Source organism: Podarcis melisellensis (genome assembly GCF_964234715.1).
Source record: "Podarcis melisellensis genome assembly, chromosome: 9".
Taxonomy (NCBI): domain Eukaryota; kingdom Metazoa; phylum Chordata; class Lepidosauria; order Squamata; family Lacertidae; genus Podarcis; species Podarcis melisellensis.
The window spans coordinates 41,436,471-41,461,403 of NC_138541.1; the positions used below are offsets into that span (position 1 = coordinate 41,436,471).

Genomic DNA, 24,933 nt, shown 5'->3' on the forward strand with positions numbered 1-24,933 from the left:
GAAGCATCCAGTTATTTTGTTCATCCTTGCTTGTCTAGACATCATTAACTAGATAAGAATATCATGTGTGTCATTGGAAAATTTAATGGCCTTTGTAACTTTAAGTAAATCAGAAAAAACAGTTGCTGACAGAAGTTGTGAAAGCTTAAAGAAGGCACATAAATCTTGCATAAGAAAATTGACAGGGTGCCAGGCATCTTTCTAGTAAAACAGGCCTAAATAATTGTTTTGACTAGGATTGTCTTGGTAAATACTTAGGGCATTTGTGTGACCATGTGGTGCTGGAGCTGATTAATGAGGCGTATTTTGGTGATTTTACTGCTCACTGAGTAATACCATGACGTCAGCAAAGCACCTCAAGTTGGATCAGGGCCTTTACAAAGCCTTCTGCCACTTTGTCACTGTCATCCACCTCCCTTTTTCTGTATGCTATATCTCTTTTTTCTGTACTTCTTTGTTTCTCGGCTCTAGGTTCATGAACTTTGCAAGAAGTTAAGCTGTTTAAATACCACCTGTGGAGCACAACAGAGTTCTGGGTTGTTATCTTTTGTTAAAGCAGAAGGGCAGAGTTAAAAGTTAAACCTTTATTTCATCTGCTGCTCTGCTTGGGGGGAAAAGGAATCCTCTGGAGCTTTTCAGCAGTCCACTGGCAGTATCAAGGGCAGCTTCCCTTTTTAAAGCCTATTGGATGACATTCTTTTCCAACACAAGCATTGCAAATGGCCAGTGTGAAGATGCTATTGTTAAAAAGATGTATGGGCAAAATATGCTCCACTTAGTCATCCCTTAATTACTTCAAAGAGAAAGAGACAAAGGCACTTAAATATTGGAAACTAATATGAATTTTGTATTTTGCTTGGTTTCATAAGTATTGCCCTAATATGGATTATGGAGAAAAGTGAATACCTTCTGCTTACTACAGAAAAGCTCCTGGACCTGCAATTTATCAGACTTTATCCGCTCTGAAGGGGCTTCTGTGCCTGAATATTTCATCTGCTTCTGCCAAATAGAAATAAAAAGTTGTATCTGTTTACAGATTCCACATAGAATGGGGAATGAAGATCTTTGTTTTGTACAGAGAGTCTCAGAACCCAAATCAAAGTGGACAAAGATAGCACAAAGTGGCTGAGAAACGGATACAAGCTGAATTTTGGGGCCCTTGCTATGTTAGTTGTTATGAAAATCAGGGGTTGCGAAATGTTTTGTGTTTGCCTTATTCATAGGTTTGTGCAAGTTTGAGGATGTTGGTGTTGTTTTGTTGGTCTGTGGACTACTGCTGTTAAATCTGTAACATTATTCCATTGCCCGGGCTTTAGCACAATCTGAAGCTGTACTTCCAGCATACCTGCAGCTAGCCTTTGAGTTTGCCTTTTTATTATTTATCTTTTAGCCATCCAAGGAGCCATGCTTCATTAACTAGACACCGAATTACAGAGAGCATTAGCAAAGATTTGTTCCTCAAAGTTTGCTGACAAGAAGAAAAATGGCTGTGGTTTATTGATTCTTTCTAATCTTTCTTCATATCTCTTATCTGGTATAAAATCTGCTTATAGCAATCTTTGTCTTGAGGTTGTTTGTTTCAGAGGTCGTGTGTTAACTAGATTAATCCTTGGGGTCTTGTGATTTCATGAAATATGCTCTCCTATTTGAGCTCATTGTGGGATTGGTTAATAATTAGGGCAACTTGGTGCTTGTTCGGTGCTGAAAGGATTATTGTTTTACTCAGGATTCAGAGGTTAGACATGGAAGCAGCGACAACAAGCTAGATGCATTACAGATGGTATAATATTTTTATCTGCTTCCCTGGCAGGTGTTTTTTTTTTTTAATGTAGCAAGCCACAGTAATAATGATGTAACTGTTAGTTATTTTGCAGGTACACAAAGAATACTGGTGTTTAATAGTGGGACTTCTCAACATGCATAGTGTATAAAAAGCAAGTCCCTGTTAGCCATTAAATGCATATTGATTTTTGCATTTCCTGCCCTCTGTGGAACACTGGTTTATCTGAAAGCAGACCACTGGAAAAACGGTTATGACCTATTGATTACTTGTGAACTACTTTTCGGAAAACTCAATTTTTTTATAATAGCAGTAGGTAACTTGTTTCATAATGAATTACAAAGGTTATTTCTTTTAACATTTTCAATTGAACATGAAATTATTTTTTAAATATATATCTCAAACCAGCTTGCACCACCACCATCGAATGCATGTTTGCTGAGAAGTCACTTTTAGTTCACTATGGATTTCTTTGTACACAAATGTATGTATGTTTGCATTATTATAAACTCTGCACTTGTAGACAATTGAAGTTATGTGGTATAGTACAAGCTATTGCAACTTTATGAACCCATTATATCAGAGAAGGGAAATTTGAACTTTTAACCTGAAGTTTTGTTCTGAGGGTTTGCAAACCAGGAGTGAGTTATATAAGGGTACCCAACTTTTTTTGGCCTTATGGGCAAATTTGGAAATTGAAAAACCAATTATGGGCATAATTACAGCATGGTGACCAGGGTGATGGCGGCTAGACATAAATAAAAGTAAGAAACTAATCCCAGAAAACAAAACTGCACATTTCCACAATTTTCTGCTGCCAACTGAAAACCTACTTTGAAGAAGGCAAGCCGGTAAGACAGAAGATGTTCCCCAAATACAGTATCACAGTTGGGTCTGAAGTCCAGAACAAAAGGCACACTTCTGCTTGAACAGTTTTCTGTCCAGCAGAGCATTTCAGAAGGCACACAATTTTCCAAATCGCTCCATCAGTCACTTTCTCTTATTTACACCCCCATCTTTTCATTTGCAAACATTCAACTGAAACACATGTGTGTACATGCACACATGTGTCTCTTTTCCTGCTCCTGGGATCTAAACTATCCTTTAGGGAGTGAGGTGAGGGATTTGGAGGATAGTCAGTTGCCCTCAGGGTCACGCAGTTGTATATACTGTACTTGAAGAGCTTGCGTAAGAGAAGGCCATTATGCCAGTACCTCTCTGACCTGAAGTAGAATTGCTCTGTTCAAACTACAGCCTAGAGAAAACACAGTTTTCCTCATTCTGTTAGAATCAGTGACTACTAAAGCAGGCTGGGGTGGGGCGGGTTTTAAATGAAATGGCTCCTCCATGGAAGGCCGATTCAGCTACTGAGATAGAGCTGAGGCTCCTATTTAAGGGATATTCTGGGGGGTGACTGCTGAAACAACACCTGAGCCCTGCTCTTGGCAGTTGCCCATTTCAGCCCTGCCTGGAGCTGTCCACGGTACCTGAAGCCTTTCCTCCATACTGATGATGCCGTTGCTCAAAACATAACAGTTCAGTATTCCCCATCCTTTAATACATGAACACATAGGCACAGCTCATCTACCACTCTGTCCCTTTTTATTTCAGTCAAACTAAAGAATCAGGCAAAATGGAGGTGGGCATGTGCAAAGAAGTAGCAGAAGAGGTCAGAACAGATTTAGAGGCTAGTTTGGGCGGTGGGATGACCAGGAGAGGAGGGACATTCTATTGCAGAAATGGAAATCATTTCACTGACAGAATGAGTTACTTGGGTGCTACATCTATCTTCTATGTAAAAATGGTAATATGGCTTAAACAAACTAATTGATTCATTTCAGTTACAACCCTGAGTGTGTGATCTTCATCATGACCAGTTCTGCTTTACTCCTTGTCTCACTAGGTCACTAATGTGCAAACTTGAATGCTGATTATCCAACTGGTTAGGAATTGGCTAGTTAAGTAGTAACATTAATGGAACTCCCAAATTAACAACATGGGACATTGAGTGTTCATTGTCTTTATTATATGTGTTGGAAGCTGCCCAGAGTTGTTGTTGTATTGAATTACCAGCACTGTCTGTTTTTCTGTTAAATGCTTTGATTTCTCTACAGTAGTTGTTTCTGCTGCAAGCTTTGATCCCTGTTGTTTGGGTATCAAGTATAAAACAAATTGCAGAAAATAAACACACATAATATCTATAGAATAGCTTTACTTATTCCACCCCAGATATATGCCTCTGTATGTACCTTTTCAATTAATGTAAGCAGCAACCATCTTGCAGTTGTAATATTTTAACAACTCCTCCTCCTCCTCTTCAATTTTGACAGCTATATCTAGCTTTTTCATGAGATTCCTTTTGCAATGTTTATATTTTATGTTTTGCTTGGTTTTATTACTTGCCCTTTTGTCTCTGAAAGTACCTCACAATTTTTTAGAAAATCACAATTTTGCTGAACATGTCTGTCAAGTGTTAATGGTAGTTAATAGGATCAAAAAGTTTATACGTTGGACTATATTTATGCTCTAATACAGGCATAGGCAAACTCGGCCCTCCAGATGTTTTGGGACTACAGTTCCCATCATCCCTGACCACTGGTCCCGTTCAGCTAGGGATCATGGGAGTTGTAGTCCCAAAACATCTGGAGGGCTGAGTTTACTATGCCTGCTCTAATATGACCCAGGTCTTTGTGTCTTACCTATCTGTTACCTAGACTGGTGGGAGCCAAGCTCTGGGTAAACTGACTGAAGTTAAATGTGCACAAGTCTGAGATAATGATGGTTGGCAGTTGTGTGACTGACTGAGTGGGTGGGCGGGAGAGTAGACTAAGGCAAAACAATGCATAATACATAGTGTTCAATCTTCCTTGGTCTCTCAAGTTTCAAGCATTATGGTGCTCTGTATGAAGAATGGTATAAAATCTGGTACAAATATATCCATCAGTTTCTGAGATACATTTTGTGGTACAAAAAGCACTGTTTGCAGTTAAAGCATAACCTGATTTGAGAATAGATTTCTTACTCCAGATCTTCAACGTCCTTTAATTGTATGACTTCTGACAATGTCTCTGAAGTGTGCAAGAAAGGAGAATGGGGCACCCTATAATTTTCTGTTCACTTTTTTCTGACTGAAAGAGGTGACAGGCTCTAATTTTCCATCTAGCCTCTTTCACATTTATCTTCTTCTTGTGGCATCATTATAATCATGGATGTCTTATTTTCATCACTGTTATTCTGTTAAAAGATTCAGCAGCAGCATATGTTGCATAAATTGTGTTGATTTGAACCTCAAGTACAGTATATAAAAACCTCCATGTGTGGGTGGATCATTAAGTCTTTGTACTGTTTCGCTTGAGTAGATTATCCTGTATACTCAATAAAATGATTTTTAATAAAAGAAACAATTAAAAATGCATTTGAGAAAGACTTGCATCTATATATCTATCATAATGAGCAGCACACTGGTTTACTGGAAACATCCTTTAATGACAAATTATCTGATTTAATGATACAGGATAAACATGCAGGCTATTTATTTATTTACCATGTTTCTAGTTTGCCCTTTACCTAAAGGTCCCAGGGTGGAAACACACAAAGGTAAACAATACTCAACTGCACCCTCTCTATATACATGAATTCCATATAGATTAAAGCAGCAGAAATAAAAGCCAAATCTAATGTACCTCATCCTTCCCTCAAAGCCTGAGCAAACTGGTGCGTCTTCACCTAATAATGAAACAAGTCTCAGAGCTGAGGTCATTCCAAAGGCATGGGGCACTGCAAGGGAGAGCCCTTCTATGGGTCCTTCCTTCAAATATTTCATTGGGCATGAGGACCACTAGCAGAGGTTCTCCTGCAGATCTCAAAACACAGCCAGGCTAACATGGGACAAGATGTTCTTTCATATATTTGAGGCCTAGGTTATTTAAGGCTTTGAATGTCAGCAAAAGTACCATAAATATGGCCCCAAAGGCAACAGGCAACCAGTGTAGTTGTTTTAAAATTGGTGTTACATGTGAGTGTCTCCCAGCACCCTGGCCTCCAGAGTTTGCACGAATTGCAACTTCCAGACCATTTTCAAGGGCAATAGGGTTTCTGATGTAGTTGTATTCTTGTTGTGTTGCATCCAGATTTAGCATGATCAGAGTTCTATTCATGGGCAGTGGCATAGTGTGGGGCAGTTGCTTCAAACGCAGTTGCACAGGGGCAGTTGCTTCAAACGCAAAATTGTTTGGGGGGGCAAAATTTTAATACATGGTGCTACCTCAATACAGCTGCCTCCATGCAGACCAGAAATTGACTTCTCCAAACAATGGAATGACTCTTCTTTTCTTATCTCTGTGGCTGTGATATCCTGGGTGATGGGGAAGCTGTTAGACAGTTGAATGCACATGTGTACTCCATCCGTTTCCCTCCCTCTGTGTGGACCTGGGCGCTGGCAACACACGCTATGCCACTGCTCATGGGATGCTCCTGATGGTGGAGCTGAGGAAGGGAGGGTAGACTGTTTTTGCCAATTTGTTCTTCACCCTGCAGCCTTTTCTTTTCCCTGAAGAGCTGCTATGAAGGCTTAGGCAGCACTCTGGAACAGTGTGGGAGCTGACTTCGGTGCTGCAGGAGAAGGAGGAATTGATGATGATGATAATAATAATAATAATAATAATAATAATAATAATAATAATTCTCCATCTTACTCTAATGGGAAAATCCACTGAATCAGACAGACCCCTTTCTGTGAAAGGAAGGAAGTAAGTCTATTTTTTAAAAGGCATGTCTGGATCCAACCCCCATATGTGTTTGTATTTGCTCAATTTCTTAAAGTTATGAAGTGCTAAGAAACCTAAGATACATTAAAATGAAGGAATGCAAACATTAATGAATGTTGTCTTGCCCCTGACGTCCTTGGTGTTGGGTTTCCAGCCACTGTTGTTGGACTCTTGATGTAGAACTGTATCTCGTGAAGTGTGCCTTATCTGGACTGTGGTTCTGCAGCTTGAGTGCTGATCTCAACTTGCAGAGCCCATAAGTTGAGGAAGGAAGTAGGAAACAACAACACTTTTTCTAGAATGATTGTACACTTCACGGTTTGGAAGGGTTGATTTTGTGTGCTGCAGGTTGTGTTGGTGTTAGGAGAGAGAGGGGATGGATGGACAGATGGATAGATAGTGAATTAATGGGGTACAAGCTTACATGAATAGATGTATGTGCAAGAAGTGGAGATTTTGTGAATGTGCTCTTTGTGAATGGGTGTATGGGTAGTGTGTGCATCTGTGTCAACAACCCGCAAGCACTCTGCCAACCCTGGAAACCAACTTCAAAGAAGCAAGCTACCCTAGAGCAATCATTGCTAGTTAAAGAATTGAGAGTGCCTTTGAGCATCTTTTAAAAAGCATAAACTGACAGGTGCTACAGGATCTTTGCACTTGACTTGGAAAAATGCACTTTCTAAAGCTACCCACTGCTATCTGATAGCTTCAAATATTCCCATCCCACAACAATTTAACAGTTCTTTTGCCTGTAGTAGTCACTGAAACATATGTGTAAGAGGGTCTTCACTGATAACAACACCAAAGGGTACTGTAAGAACAGCTCTTGAGTTTGAAAAGGAGACAAGGTTGATATTCAAATGTAGTTAATCCTACCATGTACAGTGGTACCTCAGGTTAAGTACTCAATTAGTTCCGGAGGTCTGTTCTTAACCTGAAACTGTTCTTAACCTGAAGCACCACTTTAGCTAATGGGGTCTCCCGCTGCCACCGCGCCGCTGGAGCACGATTTCTGTTCTCATCCTGAAGCAAAGTTCTTAACCTGAAGCACTATTTCTGGGTTAGTGGAGTCTGTAACCTGAAGCGTATGTAACCTGAAGCATATGTAACCCAAGATACCACTGTATAAGTAAAATCTTAACTTATAAAGACTGCAATCTTTACCTGGTAGTAAGCCTAATTAACTTTTTTATAAGTAGATATAAATAGGATTACACTGTAAGTAAATAAAAAACAATGTTTTCTTTAAAAAACAACAACTTTGTAAATGGCTGTGCCTTACCTTATTTTAACAGTGCAAGCCAATGTATGTTTATATTGTCATCAGTGTTTACTTTCAAGTAGGCATGTATAGGATTGCAGTCCAAATCAGATTCATTTCTTAATAAATGCTGCTCCAGTAACCTGGAAGTTGTATTAACTTGGCATGTTTGCTCATTTTATGGTTGTGATTTTATATAGCTTACAAAAAACATCCCTGCCATCTTCTAACACAGATATTTCAAATAGACCAGCTTCATGTTGTTTCACAGTTGATGCCAAAGTTAAATAAAATGTCACGTTTTAAGAAAATTATGACTTGATTCAAGAAGAATGGCAATGAAACAAAGTATATTTAATTCCAAAGCGTTTTTTTTCATTCAGTGCTTAAAGAAACCCGTATGTTGCTGCTATTAATTTTCCAAGTACTGTATATCAGATATGCATTTGGGTGTCTAATGCATACAATCCTTGCCACTCATCTCCAGAATCATAGCTCTTATTACTACTTAATTGGAAGCCTCTTTATATACACTAGTTCATGAGCTTATTGATGGAGCTATTACACTGTGAAGGGAGGGCAATAGTATCCAGGTCTTGAAGGACAAGTAGCTAGTTATAGGAGATGGTGCACAATAGTACCATTATATTTTACTTCTCTACTGCAGGCTGCAAGCACTTTTTCTGATATTCAGAAAGTAAACATTTTTGGTTTGCAAATGTTGTCAGGTTTGGGATTCTGATGGCTAGTAATTCTGATGGCTAGTAATTCTGATGTGTTAGTAATCTGACTAACACAAGTTCTAGCTAAAATTCAAACAAATTGTCTTCAGGCTGAATTTTAAACAAAAAAGGGTGTGTGGAACGTTGAAGCCAGGAAGTCAACAATTTGCATTAGTTGTAAGATGGCCCAGTTGTGCAGACTTAATTAGATCAGCCTCTTTAATTTCAGGTTTCACCAATGGCTGCTGGGGAAAAGAAACAACCATAGCTGATCCTCCATTAAAGAATTTTTTAATGCAGTTATTGATATCTGTACCTAGTAATAACTGGAATGCATAGATTCCTTGTGAAGCCCAAAATAGAAGCAAAGAGAAACATGCTTGCTTTTTTATATAAGCAAAGCTGGACAAAATAAATGTGCACTAGTCAGTAAAGTCAGCCATGAAATTCAGTGTAGACTCAGGCAAATTGTTGTGCCTCAGCTGAATTTACCTCCCATGTTTGCTTTGTCCTCAGAGGGCAAAATCAGATTGCCTTCACCCAAGCTTAAGTAATGGTTAGTTGATTTCTATACTTAACAGCAGGAGTTCATTTAATTTGCAAAGATGGCATGCCCATCTATCCAGTAACTATCCTTCATTATTCTCTAAACTGAGAAGTTGGCCAGGTGTATTTGGTTTGAACCCATTTTTCTTTCTGATCTAACTCTGGTTAATTGACAGCAGGCATACCGAGTCAGCCCATGAAATATTTGTTTCAGTGCAGACTACCTATTTGTATCTGCCAATTAAAACCTGCTTTCATTCAGTTAAATGCTATTCCTAGTGGGTTATCCCTTTCTAGATTTGTTTGTGTTTTTAAGGTGGCGGGGGGGGGGCAGGGAGGGGGAACAGAGAGCTTGTAGTAAAGTGTGACTTGCTTTCAAGGACTTGTTCAGTAAGTTGTTTTTATAGGATGTTCAAATGAGGTGTGTGTGTGTGTGTGTGTGTGTGTGTGTGTGTGTGTGTATCGGTGTGTGTGTGTCGGTGTGTAAATAAAAGTTGTTGTCATTAAAGTCAATAATTCTATATTCTGAGGATACAAATGCGGCATGTATTTTATCCTGTCTTTCTGTTGACATAGTTTACATGAATAACAACTGTTGGTTGAAGGAAATAAGCTAATGAAATTTGTTTGCCAGCTTTCCACAAAAATATTTGTGTGCATGTTGGCTTGCAAGTTAAATAACAATAAGTTGAATACCACATTCAACATTGTGTAAATTGTGTTTAAAATATTAAGTTTTTTGTATTTGCTGGAATAAATATATTTCAAGTGGTTTTTTTCTCCATTCATGAAACACGCAGTCTATAACTGTTGTAGCATCAGCATTGCAAACAAATTCAGTCATAATTCATTTAACAATGATTAAATATTAAGCAGTGGATATAGCAGGAGCTTTAAATTGTGCAAAATTTGTCCCTGTTGGGGGGGCACAATCAATAATTCATTTTATAATAACTTTCCAACATAAACTAATAATACATTCAATAAAACATTTAGGCAGAAGAGAATTATAGTAAAGTAAAATGTAATATAATTACATTTCAAAATGATTCATTTCATTCAGAGCCAAAGCTTTTAAAGACTATTATGTATATTTCAAAAGAATAAAAATTATGTAATGAGCAGCTCGACTGACATTGACAGAAACTGTGTGTCAGGTAAAGCACCTAAACAACATAATTTTATGTCCAGTTTATTAACAGAATATCTTTAATTATTGGAATTCAATTTGGTTTTTTTAAATCAACCTTTGAAAGACCAAAGTTGGTCCAGACTGCCATCTAGTGGAAATTTGAAACTTTTAAAATTTCTGTCAGGAATATTGGCTGTATATTGGTATTCTATATCTAAAAGAATGTTGTGGCTGTAGAACATGGACTCTGGATCTTCTCTGAGTGGCAAACATGCCAAAAGTAATGTGACTGAATGCACATGCTACTTATTGGAACCTAGCAGTACTGCTCAGAAATCAGTTTTTCACTTGAATATTTTCACTTTGGAAAACAATTAGTGAGCATCTGTGTGCATAAGGAATATAATGATATTCCTAAAATAACTTTTGTTTTCTTTTTTAAAAATGTAAAAACAAAACAAAACAAAAACCTGGCAAGAATTAGTTTATTAATACTATAAAATAAGAATAAGGACTCCCAACTTCTATAGACTGCAGCCAATATTGCCAATAGTCAGGGAAGATGGAGGCTGAAGTCTAACAACATCTGGAGGACCATACATCCACACCTCTGTTAAAATCTATTATGAAAATCCAAGTCATTTTTACTTCCTTCTGTTTTACATTGTAAGTCTTTATTCTCCTTTTGGATCTCAGGACAATTAGAATTAATTGTCCTGTTTCTTTATGCACCATAAATTTGCTATAAGAAGAGGTCATATAGTAGTATTCTTCCAAGAAATAGTACATTAGAAAGTTTCCCAAGTAAGATATACACAAGCAGTGATAGAACCTTCATCTGCTTTCTCTGTAAAGTAAAATATTTCATTGGGTTGATTCATAGTACCTTCCAAGAGGACTTGGATTTTAAGATTTCATGTGTATGGCCAAGTAGCACAAATATAATTGATGAGTCTTAGCAATTTGATCTATACTTTCTGTGGTGACTCCCAGTACTGTATAAGTGGTAATATCTGCAGCCAATAGGTAATAGATATTAACTGCATTAATCATATATACACAGAGCAGTTACCTCCTTTTTTTGCAATGAATGTGCCTATCAAAGTCCAGTAGCTGGCTGTGCCATTTATTTCAGTGCAGTGTATGATTCAGTGGTGTTTTGCCCCTGCAAATTTTCTCACGTGAACATTTCCTACCTGCAAGCTGGAATGGGATTACCTGCTTCCCCATTATAAGTCTCCAGCCCAGTAGAAAAGCATATTCCTGCTTCTGCCTGTAGTTGTACTCATCTGTAGACATAGTTAAAAGCATACAGTACAGAGGTACATACAATACTGCACTAGGGTTAGTGTGTCTGTGATCTGAATTTACCTTCCTTAGTCCTTCCTTCCTTCCTTCCTTCCGGAGGTATTTGACGTCTGCCTTTCATTCAAAGGTTCCGGGGCAGTATATGATAAACCAGAGGTTAGCCAACTTGGTGCCTTCCAGATATTGCTTGACTACAACTCCCATCAGTTCCATTCTTTAAGGTCAAGGACATGGGTTGGCAAACTAAGGCCCACGGGCTGGATCAGGCCCAATTGGCATCTGGATCTGGCCCGCAGACGGTCTGGGAATCACTGCATGGAACGCCAGCATGCAGATTCTTTCCTTCTCCCTTACAGGGCGCCGTCGGTGCCTCCTCCCTCCCTCCTGGCTTCTCCCCTCCCTGCCTAGAGGAAGGAAGGATTCTGGGCTTTGTTGGTGCCGGCAGCAGCAGCGCTCGAGAGGCCACCATTTTACGCAGCCCCTCTCTGGAGCCCTTTTGCACGCCACTCATCGTCCCTCCACCACCACCGCTGCTGCCAGGCCCTGCCGCTCATAAGACACAGATAAGCAGCCACTGGGGCTCGTGGTGCTCTTGCATCACCCCCCCCAATATAGTCCGGTACCCCACAAGGTCTGAGGGACAGTGGACCGGCCGCCTGCTGAAAACGTTTGCTGACCCCTGGTCAAGGGTGATGGCATTGTAATCTAGCAATATGTGGAGGGCACCATGCTGACCGCACCTTAAACAAACATTAAAACTGCAATTAGCAATAAAAAATTAAATCAAAATAAACTCATAAAATTTATACCCATCACAAATAAAACCATGTACAGCCAGGTGGCATACAGTGGAACCTTGGGTTACGTACCATCCTCCTTACGAACGCTTCGGGTAATGAGCTCCGCTAACCCGGAAGTAGATGCTCCTGGTTGTGAACTTTGTCCTGGGATGCGAGCAGAAGTCGTGCGGTGGCGGCAGCGGCAGTGGGAGACCCCATTAGCAAAAACATGCCTCAAGTTAAGAACGGTTTTGGGTTAAGAATGGACTTCCGAAATGAATTAAGTTCGTAACTGGAGGTACCACTGTATTAATTTTATTAAATAAAACAGGCAGCAGAAGCAAAACTAAAATATCTCTTAGTACGGTGGTACCTCTGGTTGCAAACGGGATCCATTCCAGAGGCTCGTTCACAACATGAAAAGAGTGCAACCAGCAGTGGCGAGTCTGCACACGTGCAGGTTGCGATTCGGCACTTAAGCGCATGAGCGTGACACCATTATGCACTTCTCTGCATGTGCGAGTGGCAAAACTCTGAAGTAACCCTTTCTGGTACTTCCGGGTCGCCGTGGGACGTAAGCTGAAAGAACGTAACATGAGGTATGACTGTACTTCATCCCTCTCCAAAATTATTCTGAGTGTTGCCTAATGATTGAAGAAGAGTTTGAGGTGGTCGATACCCCCCACCCAGAAGTTCACAAAATACTTATTTTTCCATTATCTGTGAATGGCAGGGACGGTTGGGGGGGGGGTGCTGTTTCCTAATAGAAGCTCCTTCTTAGCGCTTTGTGGAAGAGCTTTACAGGATTTCACACTACCTTCAAAGCAACTGTTTGTGGAATAGATTGCCTAACAACAGATGACAGGAGCTCAGATTATGCAGCAGCTTGAAAAATGTTTGCACAGTTTCGATCTGTTTTCATAAGATCTGTGTGTCTGTGAGTGTACTTTTCTTTTTCATCTCTAGCTCTGTACTTATTTAAAGCAGACGTAGGATGTAGATTACTTTCCTCTTGCCCTTCTGGTTAATTAAGGAAAGCCTGCACGCTCTTTCCTGTGTAAGAAATCAGGCTGGCAGCAACCATAATTTGGGAACTCCCTGCTTATTGACATCAGGCATACTTCCTTTTACGTTTTGGTTCCTCCTAAAAAGATGTTTGTTTAGACAGATATGTAGAATGTTTAATTAACCTTTTAACTGTTTTTAAACTGATCTTACTACTTTATCCTTTTAAAAAATTGCTTTGAGGTTTTTTAAATTAAAGAATCAAGTGGAATACAAATTTCTTAACATAAAATAAAGATAAAGGTGTGTGTGTGTGTGTGTTGGGGTCTGGTTTTATTGTTTCCAGATGACACAATTGACCATTAGAGTGGCATGCACAGACTTCCCTTCATCCAGCTCCTTTTGCATTATTCATTGCTATGGAAATAATAATAATAATAATAATAATAATAATAATAATAATAATAAAAAAAAATTTTATTATTTATACCCTGTCCATCTGGCTGGGTTTCCCCAGCCACTCTGGGCAGCTCCCAACAGAATTTTAAACAGAATAATTCTTTATATAATTTCTCTATAGTATTTCCCCCCTTCAAGATACATAGATTAGTGAAAATATAAATGAAGCAGCTGTATTTTATAATCACAGTCTATTATTCTTACATTTGAGAGATTCATTTTTCTTCATGGTGTATGCAGAGACACCCACTGTTTCCGTTACCTACTTACTGTATGCTCTACTTAGAGTATGACAGTGTTCCAGCGGTTTCCCACATAGTCCTTTGATATCCTACTCTAACTTAAAGTTGGGACCACTGTTCCAAAATGTATTGATATTCACAACTCTTAGTAATGCCATTCCTGTTTTAGAAAATCTAGCGTAGAGATTTTTTAAAATGTGAACTGCATTACTTAGAGTTGTGAATCTATACACTTTGGCAAAGTAACTCCCAATTTAAAATGAGAGTAAAATATCAAATAACTGATATTATTATTACATCGGTGGTCTTAATTTTTGCTGTGGGTACATGCAGTATCTATAGCGTATACCTGTGCTGCTGTGACATTTCAAGGGATAGTCCCAAACATTAATAATAATATTTTACTCCTCCCATCTGGCTGGGTTGCCGCAGCCACTCTGGGCAGCTTACAATATAATAAAAGCACAGCCAAAGTCAAACATAAAAAACTTCCCAATATATTAAAGTGATGGAATCTTCAAAAGAAATGTCAAGAACAACAATATAAGGACCTTCTATATGCCTCTGGTCCATAAGTAGAATAGTGCCTTACAATTAGCCAATTGGCCCATATGTTAAGAATGATTGGTATCAGAACAGCTTCATTTACCAGAGACAGGGGCTAAGAAGATGTTATAATGGCTAGAACAGAAGGCTTTGAGGCATTAATTGTATGTTATTGGTAGTGGAAAATATTTGAGAACCAATGGTACAAAAAGCTGTGTTGAACTGATGGTGGTATTTCAGATAACAATTCCCAGTCTAGCATGTAGTTGGAATCAGTTCTATATCTTATCATGGTGACTTGGTTTGCTCTTTATTCACAGGTTTTAAAATTCTATAAAGCACAATGGAATTTCTCTAATTTATTTCTATTATTCTTGTCAGTAATAGATGCAGCCTCAAACCTTTAAGAATTTTTTTTTAAAAAAGTTATTCTCCCCCCCCCCCCCCAAATACTGCTCAAGTTAATTTTGATTTACTTAAACTGTTTTGGTCAGGTAATCTACTTTTAATTTAGTGAATTTCTTCCTTTTAATTCAAGTGCTTTGTATTTTAATATAGCCATTGATCTATACTATAATGGGTTCTTGGAATTTCTGAGATTGTGCGCTTGGTGATGTGTTTTTCAGCAATAACTGGTGATAATGTTCTAGTTTGCAAGATATTTTTAAGATTTGTGATAGGGCAGGGGAGAAAGAAGGTGATGTATAGGCAGTGAAATCATTTCATTAGAGATCTTCTTGAAATGGCATTTAAATTATGTCCAGTTTATGTTCTTCTATTTAGAGAAGAAAGATGCCTTCAAGAAAATCCCAGTCTTGTAAAAATAAGGAATTCTCCCAATGGTCCAATAGATTAGCAGTCATTTGTTTTAGGAGGCTGTTTGTGTTTATGTATATAAAATATAGCTCCCCTCTGCATACTTTAATACTGTAGTAAGTATTTAAAGTGATTTGCATTGATCTCAAAATTTTAATGATTGTTTTCTCTGTTTGTAGGATCTGGAGATTGTGTATTCCTATTTACATGGAATGGAAGCTTTGTCTAATCTACGAGAACACCAGCTCCGGTAAGTTGTTTAATGAAAGTGCTTTATCCTCTTTTTAACACAAGGTGCTGCTTTTTAACAGAAAAGATTCTGTTTTGGGAGTTAAGTAATACACTTCCTCTCAGTGTGGATTAACTGAAACTTAAAGCAAAACTAAAAACTTTAGATAAGGAGTACCTAAATATACAGCCACCGGTCTCATGAAAACACACACACACACACACACACACACACACACACACACACACACACACAGAGGGAGGGAGGGAGAGAGAGAGAGAGAGAGAGAGAGAGAGAGAGAGAGAGAGAGAGAGAGAGAGAGAGAGAGAGAATGGAGAACCAAATAGAAGTCCTATATTGACACAGTTTTATATACTGTTGATTAGTGAAGTTTGCAGAGCAATGAAAAGTGATGGCCATGAAGTTTATTTGGGTGTCTTGTAAGAATGCTATTTAATGATTTTTTAAAAATCTGTTTATTTGAAGTTGTTAGATCCCATTTTCTTTATAACTTAACTCAAAGCAGCTTATGACACACTTTTAATATGAAATTCAATATGTAAGAAAAGGAAGTTACAGTAAAAATAGCTAATGATTTTTTACTTCTGACAGGGTGTCACTTGGAGAAGGGCATTGGCCGATAGTTTTATAACCAAAGTGGGTTGATATGAGATCAGGTTGTTGTCATGCATCTGTCTCAAAGACAATGGAATGTGCCTCTGGGTGGGGGGGGGGGAGTCAAACCGCTGTGTTAACATCAATGAAGTGACCTCCCTGGGGTGCAAGCCTGGGCAGTGTGTATGGAGGTCCTGGGCTGCCCAGATGACAGTACTCACTGATGTGGTGCTAAGGAAATCAAAGCAATACATTTGGTACCAGCTTGGCAGCAGAAGTTGCACAAGGCACCATCCAACTGTCTTGGGGAATCTCCTCCGAATTTGTGTAAGGTCTTTTCTTCTCCCAAAGATATCCTGCAAAGCAGGAGAGGTTTAAGATCAGAGTTTTCCTGCTCCTAGATGGGCTACTTTCTCAGGTGGGCAAGCCCCATCTGCACCTCACTTCCTTCTACAGCATGTGCAGGAACTGCCTTCTTAACCGTTGGACCCACTCTTGGGATCAGGTGCTTCTTAAGATATTTGGGTTCCAAGCAACCTAGAGTTTTAGATGTAAACAGTAGTTTGCATTGGACTTGAAAATTAGATGTAAACAGTAGTTTGCATTGGACTTGAAAATTATTAGCCAGCGAGGGACACTTTTAAAACCAGTGAGATATGATCTGAAAGAGCTGTGTCAGTAAAAATTCTTGCTTTTGTATTCTGAAACAATTTGGGCTTCAGAACCATCTTATAGGCAACCCAACTTACAGCACATTGCAGTAACCAAATTGGGAGGTTAACGGAGCAAAGATAGCTGAGGTCAGACTATCCCTATCCAGGATAGCCTGTGGCTGGTGAGCTATCTATAGCTGGTAAAAGGTACTTTGTGCCAATGAAGCTACCTGAGACTAAAATGTAACCAGGAAAACCCTCAAGCTGCGAATCTGCTCCTCCAGTGAGAGTGCTGCCCCATCTGGAGCTAACTAAGTGTTGTCTCCTAATCATATGGACAAATGTGGGTTCACAGATTGGCTCTCTGAGCAAGCTGTGTTAGAAGGAAGAGAAAAAGCGAGAGTATGAGTGAATGCAATTGCTTCAAATTGCTCACAGTGTTGTATTGTGGAACTCAAGGACAACTGAAACCTGCTAATTAGTGTTCTGAAATACTAAGTATGACTTTGGGAACTATACATGCCTACACTTGGCTGTGAAAAGTTCTGTCAGAAAGTTAAGGAAATATCAGAAATCTACAGCCAGATGGAAGTTGGTAACAGTTCCTTCATTCTTCATCACACATCTTTTCTTTTGTGAATGCACAATCAGAGACTTAAATTTAATTGGAATAAACGTATCATGAGAATTCAGCTCTTCTGAAATGAAATTTTTAATGAAAGTAGTTTGGCTGAATGTAGGTTATAGGTAAAGTGTTTCAAGTTAGCAATTAAGCCAGTCTGTAGAGGATGGAACTGGTGGGAATAGAATCTGTTAATTCACATTCCAGGAGTATCGTTAGATAAACTTTGTTAAATACATGTGAAAATCTCAGATGTCATCTTTATGAACGGACACATTTTACTGCTATCATTAAAGCATTTCACTATTATAATACTGAGCAACAAATCTCTGTGTTTCCCATCTCTGTCATGGTACCTGTTACTATTACAAACAACTTGGAAAATTAGATTGGAAAGAGTGTGCAACAGTGGCATTCTCTGCCTTGCTTTCCTTTTTTTTAAAAAAAAAATGTTCTTGCATTGCTGTATGTCAAAACATGTTCCAGCATCATATTATTATTTGTTAACACAGGTTAAAATTACATTGTTGCCTGCTGATGACAGGGGCAGGTACCATGGTGGCCTGAGCTAGGCCAAAATTTAATATTTGTATCCTGCTTTTCCAACAGCAATGTTGAACTCAAAGCAGTCCACAATAATAACAATAGGATTTAAAATTAGCATACATTACAACCACTATAATATCAAAAACACAATAGCATATAAATAAACATAGAAAAACAATCAAATCCTTCACTTAACACAATTCAATACAATCACATAGAGATTCAAAATACTGCATCAAAAAATGGGCTTACGAGCACCAGTGCTAGTTGACCTTCTCTCTCTGGGAAGGGTATTTTTTTTAACCAAGTGCAGCAGCACACTCCCATGCAGCAAAATCTTTCATAGTTTTGAGCCTCAGCTTCTTTTCCACCCTTAAGAATTTGATCACTTCTGTGGAGGGGTGGAGCAACAGTTTTCATAGAATATCCAGATTCTCTATGATTTCTTTTCTCCATATACAGTATTTAGGGTAACTTCTTTTCACAGCTCATTTGGAAGACTGCACTGGGCTCTCTCTCCCTCATTGCAGGGGCACAGGTTCCTTTGACTTGTGCCAAAAGGCTCACACCTCTGACAAAGCTTGAGCTTTTAATGTTATCTGGAGGGAAAGAGAACAGACAGCCCCAAGAAGCTTGGCAGCTGCCAGGTGGAAACACACAAAGATACAGACTCCCAGCAGACTCCTTCTGTAGCTGATTCTGGCAAGGGATGAGCTTTGAAAGTTACCTGGAGGGAAGGTAGCTACTGACATTAGTATATTAGATTTTTAAATAGCACAATTATGTGAGTTGCAACTCATGGTGGCAAAGAAAGTGTAGTGGCATAAAATCAGTTATTAGAACCACAGTCGCTGACAGAAGTGACAATAGGGAATCCTCCATTTCTGTTGTAAATCCCAAAAGTACAGGAGTCTGCTTGTTCATTTTCTGATAAATCTTTTGAGTAAGAATTCCATTCCTGCCCTGGGATACTGGGTAAATGTATTAACTTTTCTGCGCTAACATGATTTGTAGCTTACATGTAACATGAAAGCTATTTCTATGCAGTAGAAGACACCCCCCCAGACTTAAGAGGAACCATTCACTTCAATAAAATGAGTAAGACTTAATTAAGTAGATGTATTTTATCTCTTTATTCCTGCCCCCCAGGACCAGGTTTGCATAAGCATGTAAGACTTAAGGTGCTTGTAACAGAGCAATATCATTACCTAATTTTTAAAAATAAGTTTATATCCTATACTCCCTGTATTCAGCATTTTGAGAAATTTGTGTATGTATATATTTAAAAACATAAATATGCCACATGCTTTGCTTTCTGGAATGAGACCAAATTTAAATAAATGTATCTTCAGGCAGAGTTAACAAACAACATGGAAAGTGACACATGGAATGGAACAGAATCACTGTCACTTAAGGGATGGCGATCTTGACATTATTTTCCTCATGATGTCTACAACAACAAAGAACATTCTTTGTGAGGACTTAAAATTTCACTTCCCTGAAATCAAATATAGCAGATCATGGTCCGCAACCTTCGCTTTTTGCACATCTATTTTGATATGTGTTTGAAAACCCACTGTGAAAAAACTGCTACATTGCAGCCATATATTAGTGACAGCCACTTATCCTCAGCATGTGTGGCTTTATGGGAACTGGCCTAACTGTAATATAAAATAGCAGCTAATAAAAGCGCTCTTACTTATAAATGGTTTTTGTTTCTTTTTTCACAGAATGATGTGTGAAACAGTGAGATACGAGAGGCACGAAGCAAATGAAGTTTTGTACTAGTGAGTGGTTATCTTTCTTTCATACTACATTGCTTATATGGAAACTTTTATCTGATCTTTGCACAGCACTTTGCCACTTCCAATTGTATCACTGTGGGGGGGCAGGTAGGTGGGAGGTAGTGGGCAGGGGGATGTCATTTACTAGTGCTGGCATAAAATACAATGAACTAGATTATGTTGCATCAGAGATGAATTTAAGGGAGTCTTTCTACCTAGCGACATTCCACAGTGTACTTGTCCTAATACTGTGCCTATGTAATGTCCATACTCCTTTGTAAGTATTGAGAAGAAAGATGTGTATATGCAACTTGACTACATTTTTAACAGGTATGGTTAGTCGAAATAGTTTAAAATATTATGGACCAATAGCACTTTTTGTTCAGTAGCATTTTGATACTTTCTGAGATCAGTTATTCGAGATCTAAAGCTCCTTACAATGCTCTTGCTTAAAATTTGAATTTTCTTTCTAGCAGTTTCCATATAGGACAAGTAGAAAACAGAATTTTATGCCATGTTTATCCACCCATTTTCCATTTGGCACTTGCATGACTGACCTGTTTGTTATAGACATAGAACAAATTTAGGGATTTCATGAAGGTGCAAACTGATTCATAGCATGGGGTGACATCTAGATCACAATTCTCACTTCATCCTGTTGCATAATCTTACGATCCAGTTGAATTGGTTTGTGGGTCACACTCTATAGATATACTGGCAGGTCAATATAATATTGTCTTGTGATTTTGAGCATGATTGTTTGTTTTTCTTCCCTGCCCTTTAGTAAGTCCTGAGGCTCTCTCTTCAAAACTAGCTCCTACTATGATCAACCCATAAATTATTGAGTGGCCTATTTTTCTGTGTGTGTGTTTGTGCGTGTGTGTATCCTCCTCTGGGCAAAACATTTTATCAATACTGAGAAGCTATGGCTGCATTCTTGTGCACATTTAATAGAGTGAATGCTATGTTAAACCCACATAGGAATGCGCTAGAAGTCTTTTCTTTTGGAAGTTTAAATAGAAGCTATGGTATCTTCTCACAGGCACAGTATGGGGAAATGCCAGACAAATTAGATGTGCCACTTTCTGTCAGCCAATAGGGTTAGAAAGTGTATCCACTGGATTGCTGTGGCAGAAAACATTAGGAGTTACACTGGGTTTGCCCTCATGCTTCTAGAGCATCCTGGGAACAGGAAGAAGAGAGAGTTTCAAGCCTATATTGGGTGCAAGATGCTCCACATGCAAAGCCTCCTTACCCATCCTTAACCTGTTTTAGCAGCAGCGCAAAAGAGGGAAAAGGATCCCTGGGAGAAGGCATGGGGAGATATGCATCCACTGAGGTCAGTTAACCTGCCTACAGGGAGTTATTAACTGCAAGTGGGTGTGTTCCATTTCTGGGATACAGACTGTAGGAAGAGGGGAAATGTTTTGGAGGAAGCAGAGTCAAATTCTTGTTCCCCCAGAAGTTTTAGTTTTAGGTTTTGTTTTGCTTTGTTTTTTGCAGAATAAAGGATTTATTGGGTGGGATGTAAATAAATGGACTCAGAGGATGCACTTCCTCTGAGTACAATTCCCACTCCCCCACCTCCCCTTTCCCCACCCCGTTGAATAATTTTCCCAAGTGCCAACTCAGTAGTTCCTTGTGTTAGTGGAACTTACGTTGAAATTTAATGCTATTGCTTGCAGATATCAGCCTCAATACATTTTTTTCTTAAACTATTGTCTTAACTTTCTATATTAAATATGACCTAGCCAGCTTACGGATAGAGTAATGACAATAAAATAGCAGTTATTAAAACAGTGTACACAAGAAGGTTAAAACCATACAGTGCCTCAGGTTACATACGCTTCAAGTTACAGACTCTGCTAACCCAGAAATAGTACCATGGGTTAAGAACTTTGCTTCAGGATGAGAACAGAAATCGTGCTCCGGTGGCATGGCAGCAGCAGGAGGCCCTATTAGCTAAAGTGGTGCTTCAGGTTAAGAACAGTTTCAGGTTAAGAATGGACCTCTAGAACGAATTAAGTACTTAACCCGAGGTACCACTGTACTAGCAATACAGTACTCTCCTGGGTGGTTGCTTCTTGGTGGCACAACTGCAAAGGACCTAGCAGATGGCACAGGGATCCATAGAAATATCTTTCAATAGAAGCTATATTCTTGAGCAAACCCATATGGAGAAGAGCACTTCAGGTGGTCTCTGCAGAACTTATAATCAAACCAGTAAGAGGTTTTTTTAAAAAATGAAGGGGTGGAGCAGTCTGGGTTAATAATTATGACAATTGGTTTGTTAAGTGTTTAACAATAGTAAATGCTGTAGAGGGTGTGGTGGGTAAAGATTGCCTCTGTTCTCCAACTGGCAGTCCAAGAAAAAAGGGAGGAAAGAGATAGTAAAAAACAAAACAAAATGCCAGTAAGGCAGGGAACGAGAACGATAAGAACAATATTAATCAGGGTAAACTTGAAAGAAGAGGTGATTTTGAAAATATGTTTTCTTAAGAAAATGGAAGCAAGACAAAGACTGAGATGAATATCTAGGGGAAATGCATTCCAAAAGAAGCAGGAAGAAAATGGTTAGAATAAAGGATGTGAGGCTTTAAGATTTAAAGAGAGAACAAAGAGAAATGAGATGGGAGTGTTCAGAAATAGAGAAGGAATCTGGGTAGGATCGATTTAAAGGGGGAGGAGGAGTTTAAAATGAAGCCAGAAAGCAAGGGTAGGCAGTGAAATGACAATGCTTCTTATGCTTAATTTGTATACCCAAATATGGGAGACAACTTGAGGCTGCAGCCGCAGAATTTAGAATACCTTTTAGACAATTAGCTAAAGCAATTGGTGTCCTTTATTGCTGCAATAAGATATAGAAACAGCTTTTATTTTAGGATTAACCGTGGACCATAGGGTTTATGATTATACAAAGACTTGATTTTCAAAGGAGCACGATTGTTCTGCAGAGGTGTCTGTGAATGTTGGTGGGGGAGAAAAAGTTTGTGTTTCAATTTGGGCTGCCCATGTGTAAACCATAGCCTGTGTTACATGATAAACACTGATTTCAGAGTATTACCTGGTCCTTAATGTTTGCTTCCAAGGGCAAAGAAGAGATGTTAGAAAATTATTTTAAGTAAAGTCTGTTCTTGAAGCCTTTGCAGAGTTCTGCGTACCAATTTCAAACAGTGTGCTGAGGCCTCTTCAAGCTATGGACGTTCATTTGCACTGTGCTTCCACTGTCTTTGTGAAAGTCATCCAATAGGATATTTAATAATGCAAAGAGTAGCTGCAGCCAGACTAGTCTGTTGATTTTTCACTCCCCCTTCCTCCCCCTGAGGTATATTATACCTTCTGATACCTAGACAGTTGGCCAGGTTGTCTTGGGATCTAGCCAGGTCTGCACTGCAGTAAATCAGAATTGCTTATTGGGAACATATTTTTCCACAGGGAGCTTCCAGTCAGCCTTAACCACTAGGACCAGTGTGTACAAAAATCCAGTCACTGATTTTGGCTATATAATGATTAAATAGTTTTGTAGCTTCTAGACCAGGCTTCATTTCTTCTAAAGGGTATATGCCAAATCCTGTGGCCAGTTGTTGGGGGTTATTATTGGATGTTAGTGGCAAGGTTTCTTGCTGGTGGACAGGATGTAATATCACAGTGAATGGACCAGGAAAGAGACCTTGTGGTCATAGCAAATGGCTTGATGATGTTGACCCAGTGTGCAGCTGCTGTGAAACAGGCAATGAATGAATAACATGCACAAACTTCCACAATCTTGGATTTACAGCTTTTTTAACAAACATTTTTTGTGAATGACTTCCCTCTTAGGAAGAATTTTCAGACACCAACTAGTAGACCAAACCAGTTCTAACCAACTCTAACCAACAGAGCTGTTTGACCACCACCTGCTGGATCAGGCCAATAGTCCAGCGTCCTGTTCTCACAGTGTCCATTTTAAAGAAGCCTTACTTTTTATAAAAAGAAATTGGATGTGGTGCATTCAACTGGAATTAGCCCACTACTTCTGAACTTTAATAACCATGCTGTCACATCAATCAATCAATGGGCTGGTCCCTTTTCGTTCATGCTAACTATTTGTGACTTGTACTTATACTTGGTTTTAATGCTTACAGAGTGATTGAATAACGCAGGTCCTTAAACATATTTGCCGCACTTTGGTGGCTGTGTTGGTTATGAAAGTTATAGAAACAGATGTCCAATTTAATATGGGCATAATTGCAAAGGCAAAACAAAAGTTGTGCCAAGGCCAATGACTTCAATGTAAAAGATAGCAGAAAATAGTATTTTAACATAATCCTAGCATTCATTAGAAGCTAGTCTGGTTTCCAAATTGTTCCAAATTGTATGCTTAAAATTTGAGAGATAATGCTCTGCAACAGAAGGATCTTCCTGTCTCTCGGGAAACGTGTTTTAATATCGCAAGAAGAAATAAGATCAAACAGTTTTCTCCACCAGCAACTAAATACTTAGCTGGTTCTGACCTCCAAAATTAAGCAGCTTTCTAATCTTGACTTTGTCAGGAAAGAACTCAGAACATTTTGCACAAAGTAGCAGCATTTAGTTTGGGGGTGGTGGAGAAGAGAAGAGAAGAGAAGAGGGACTTTAAATAGTGAAAGAAAAAAAATGAAGACATTAAATGTGTTTGTGTGGTTGTTCTGTAGGAGTGAATCATTACAGCTTAATCCTATGTTTGAGACTTACTCTTGAATAAACAAGTGAATTCCGTGGGACTTACTCCCACATACGTGTGTACAGAATTGCAGCCTTAGGCTGCTGTACAGTTCTAACAAGCTAGTTGCTGTTATCAAATGCATTCAAAGTACCATTAAGGTTGTTTTGATATATAAAAGTATTGGACTGTATCAGACTAAATCTTGCTGAAGAGTACATTCAATGAAATGAATACATGCAAGCTAATCCATTGGTTAAGTTAATCCATTTTGTCCATTGGTTTTTGTGAGTCCATCCTGAGTATGACTGAGTTGGTTACAACACTATATATGTAACCACTACATGTTCAGGAAGAATCAGTTTTAGAAAATTCACCACTTAAAAAGCAGTCTGTCACGGGCAACTCACATGTAGATTTATATTGATAATGTTCTGTTTG

The 24,933-nt window shown here is 38.8% G+C and overlaps 1 protein-coding gene across 4 annotated transcripts in view; it reads left to right on the top strand.

Moving 5' to 3' along the window:
* The window catches only part of RAPGEF2 (Rap guanine nucleotide exchange factor 2), a 155,698-nt gene that overhangs the window by 35,960 nt on the left and 94,805 nt on the right, over positions 1-24,933 (top strand). For all 4 annotated transcript variants that reach the window (XM_081925886.1, XM_081925889.1, XM_081925888.1 and 1 more), the window contains exons 2-3: positions 15,542-15,612; positions 19,758-19,814. In XM_081925886.1, coding sequence (XP_081782012.1) covers positions 15,542-15,612; positions 19,758-19,814 — 128 coding nt within the window. The remainder of the gene's footprint in view (positions 1-15,541; positions 15,613-19,757; positions 19,815-24,933) is intronic.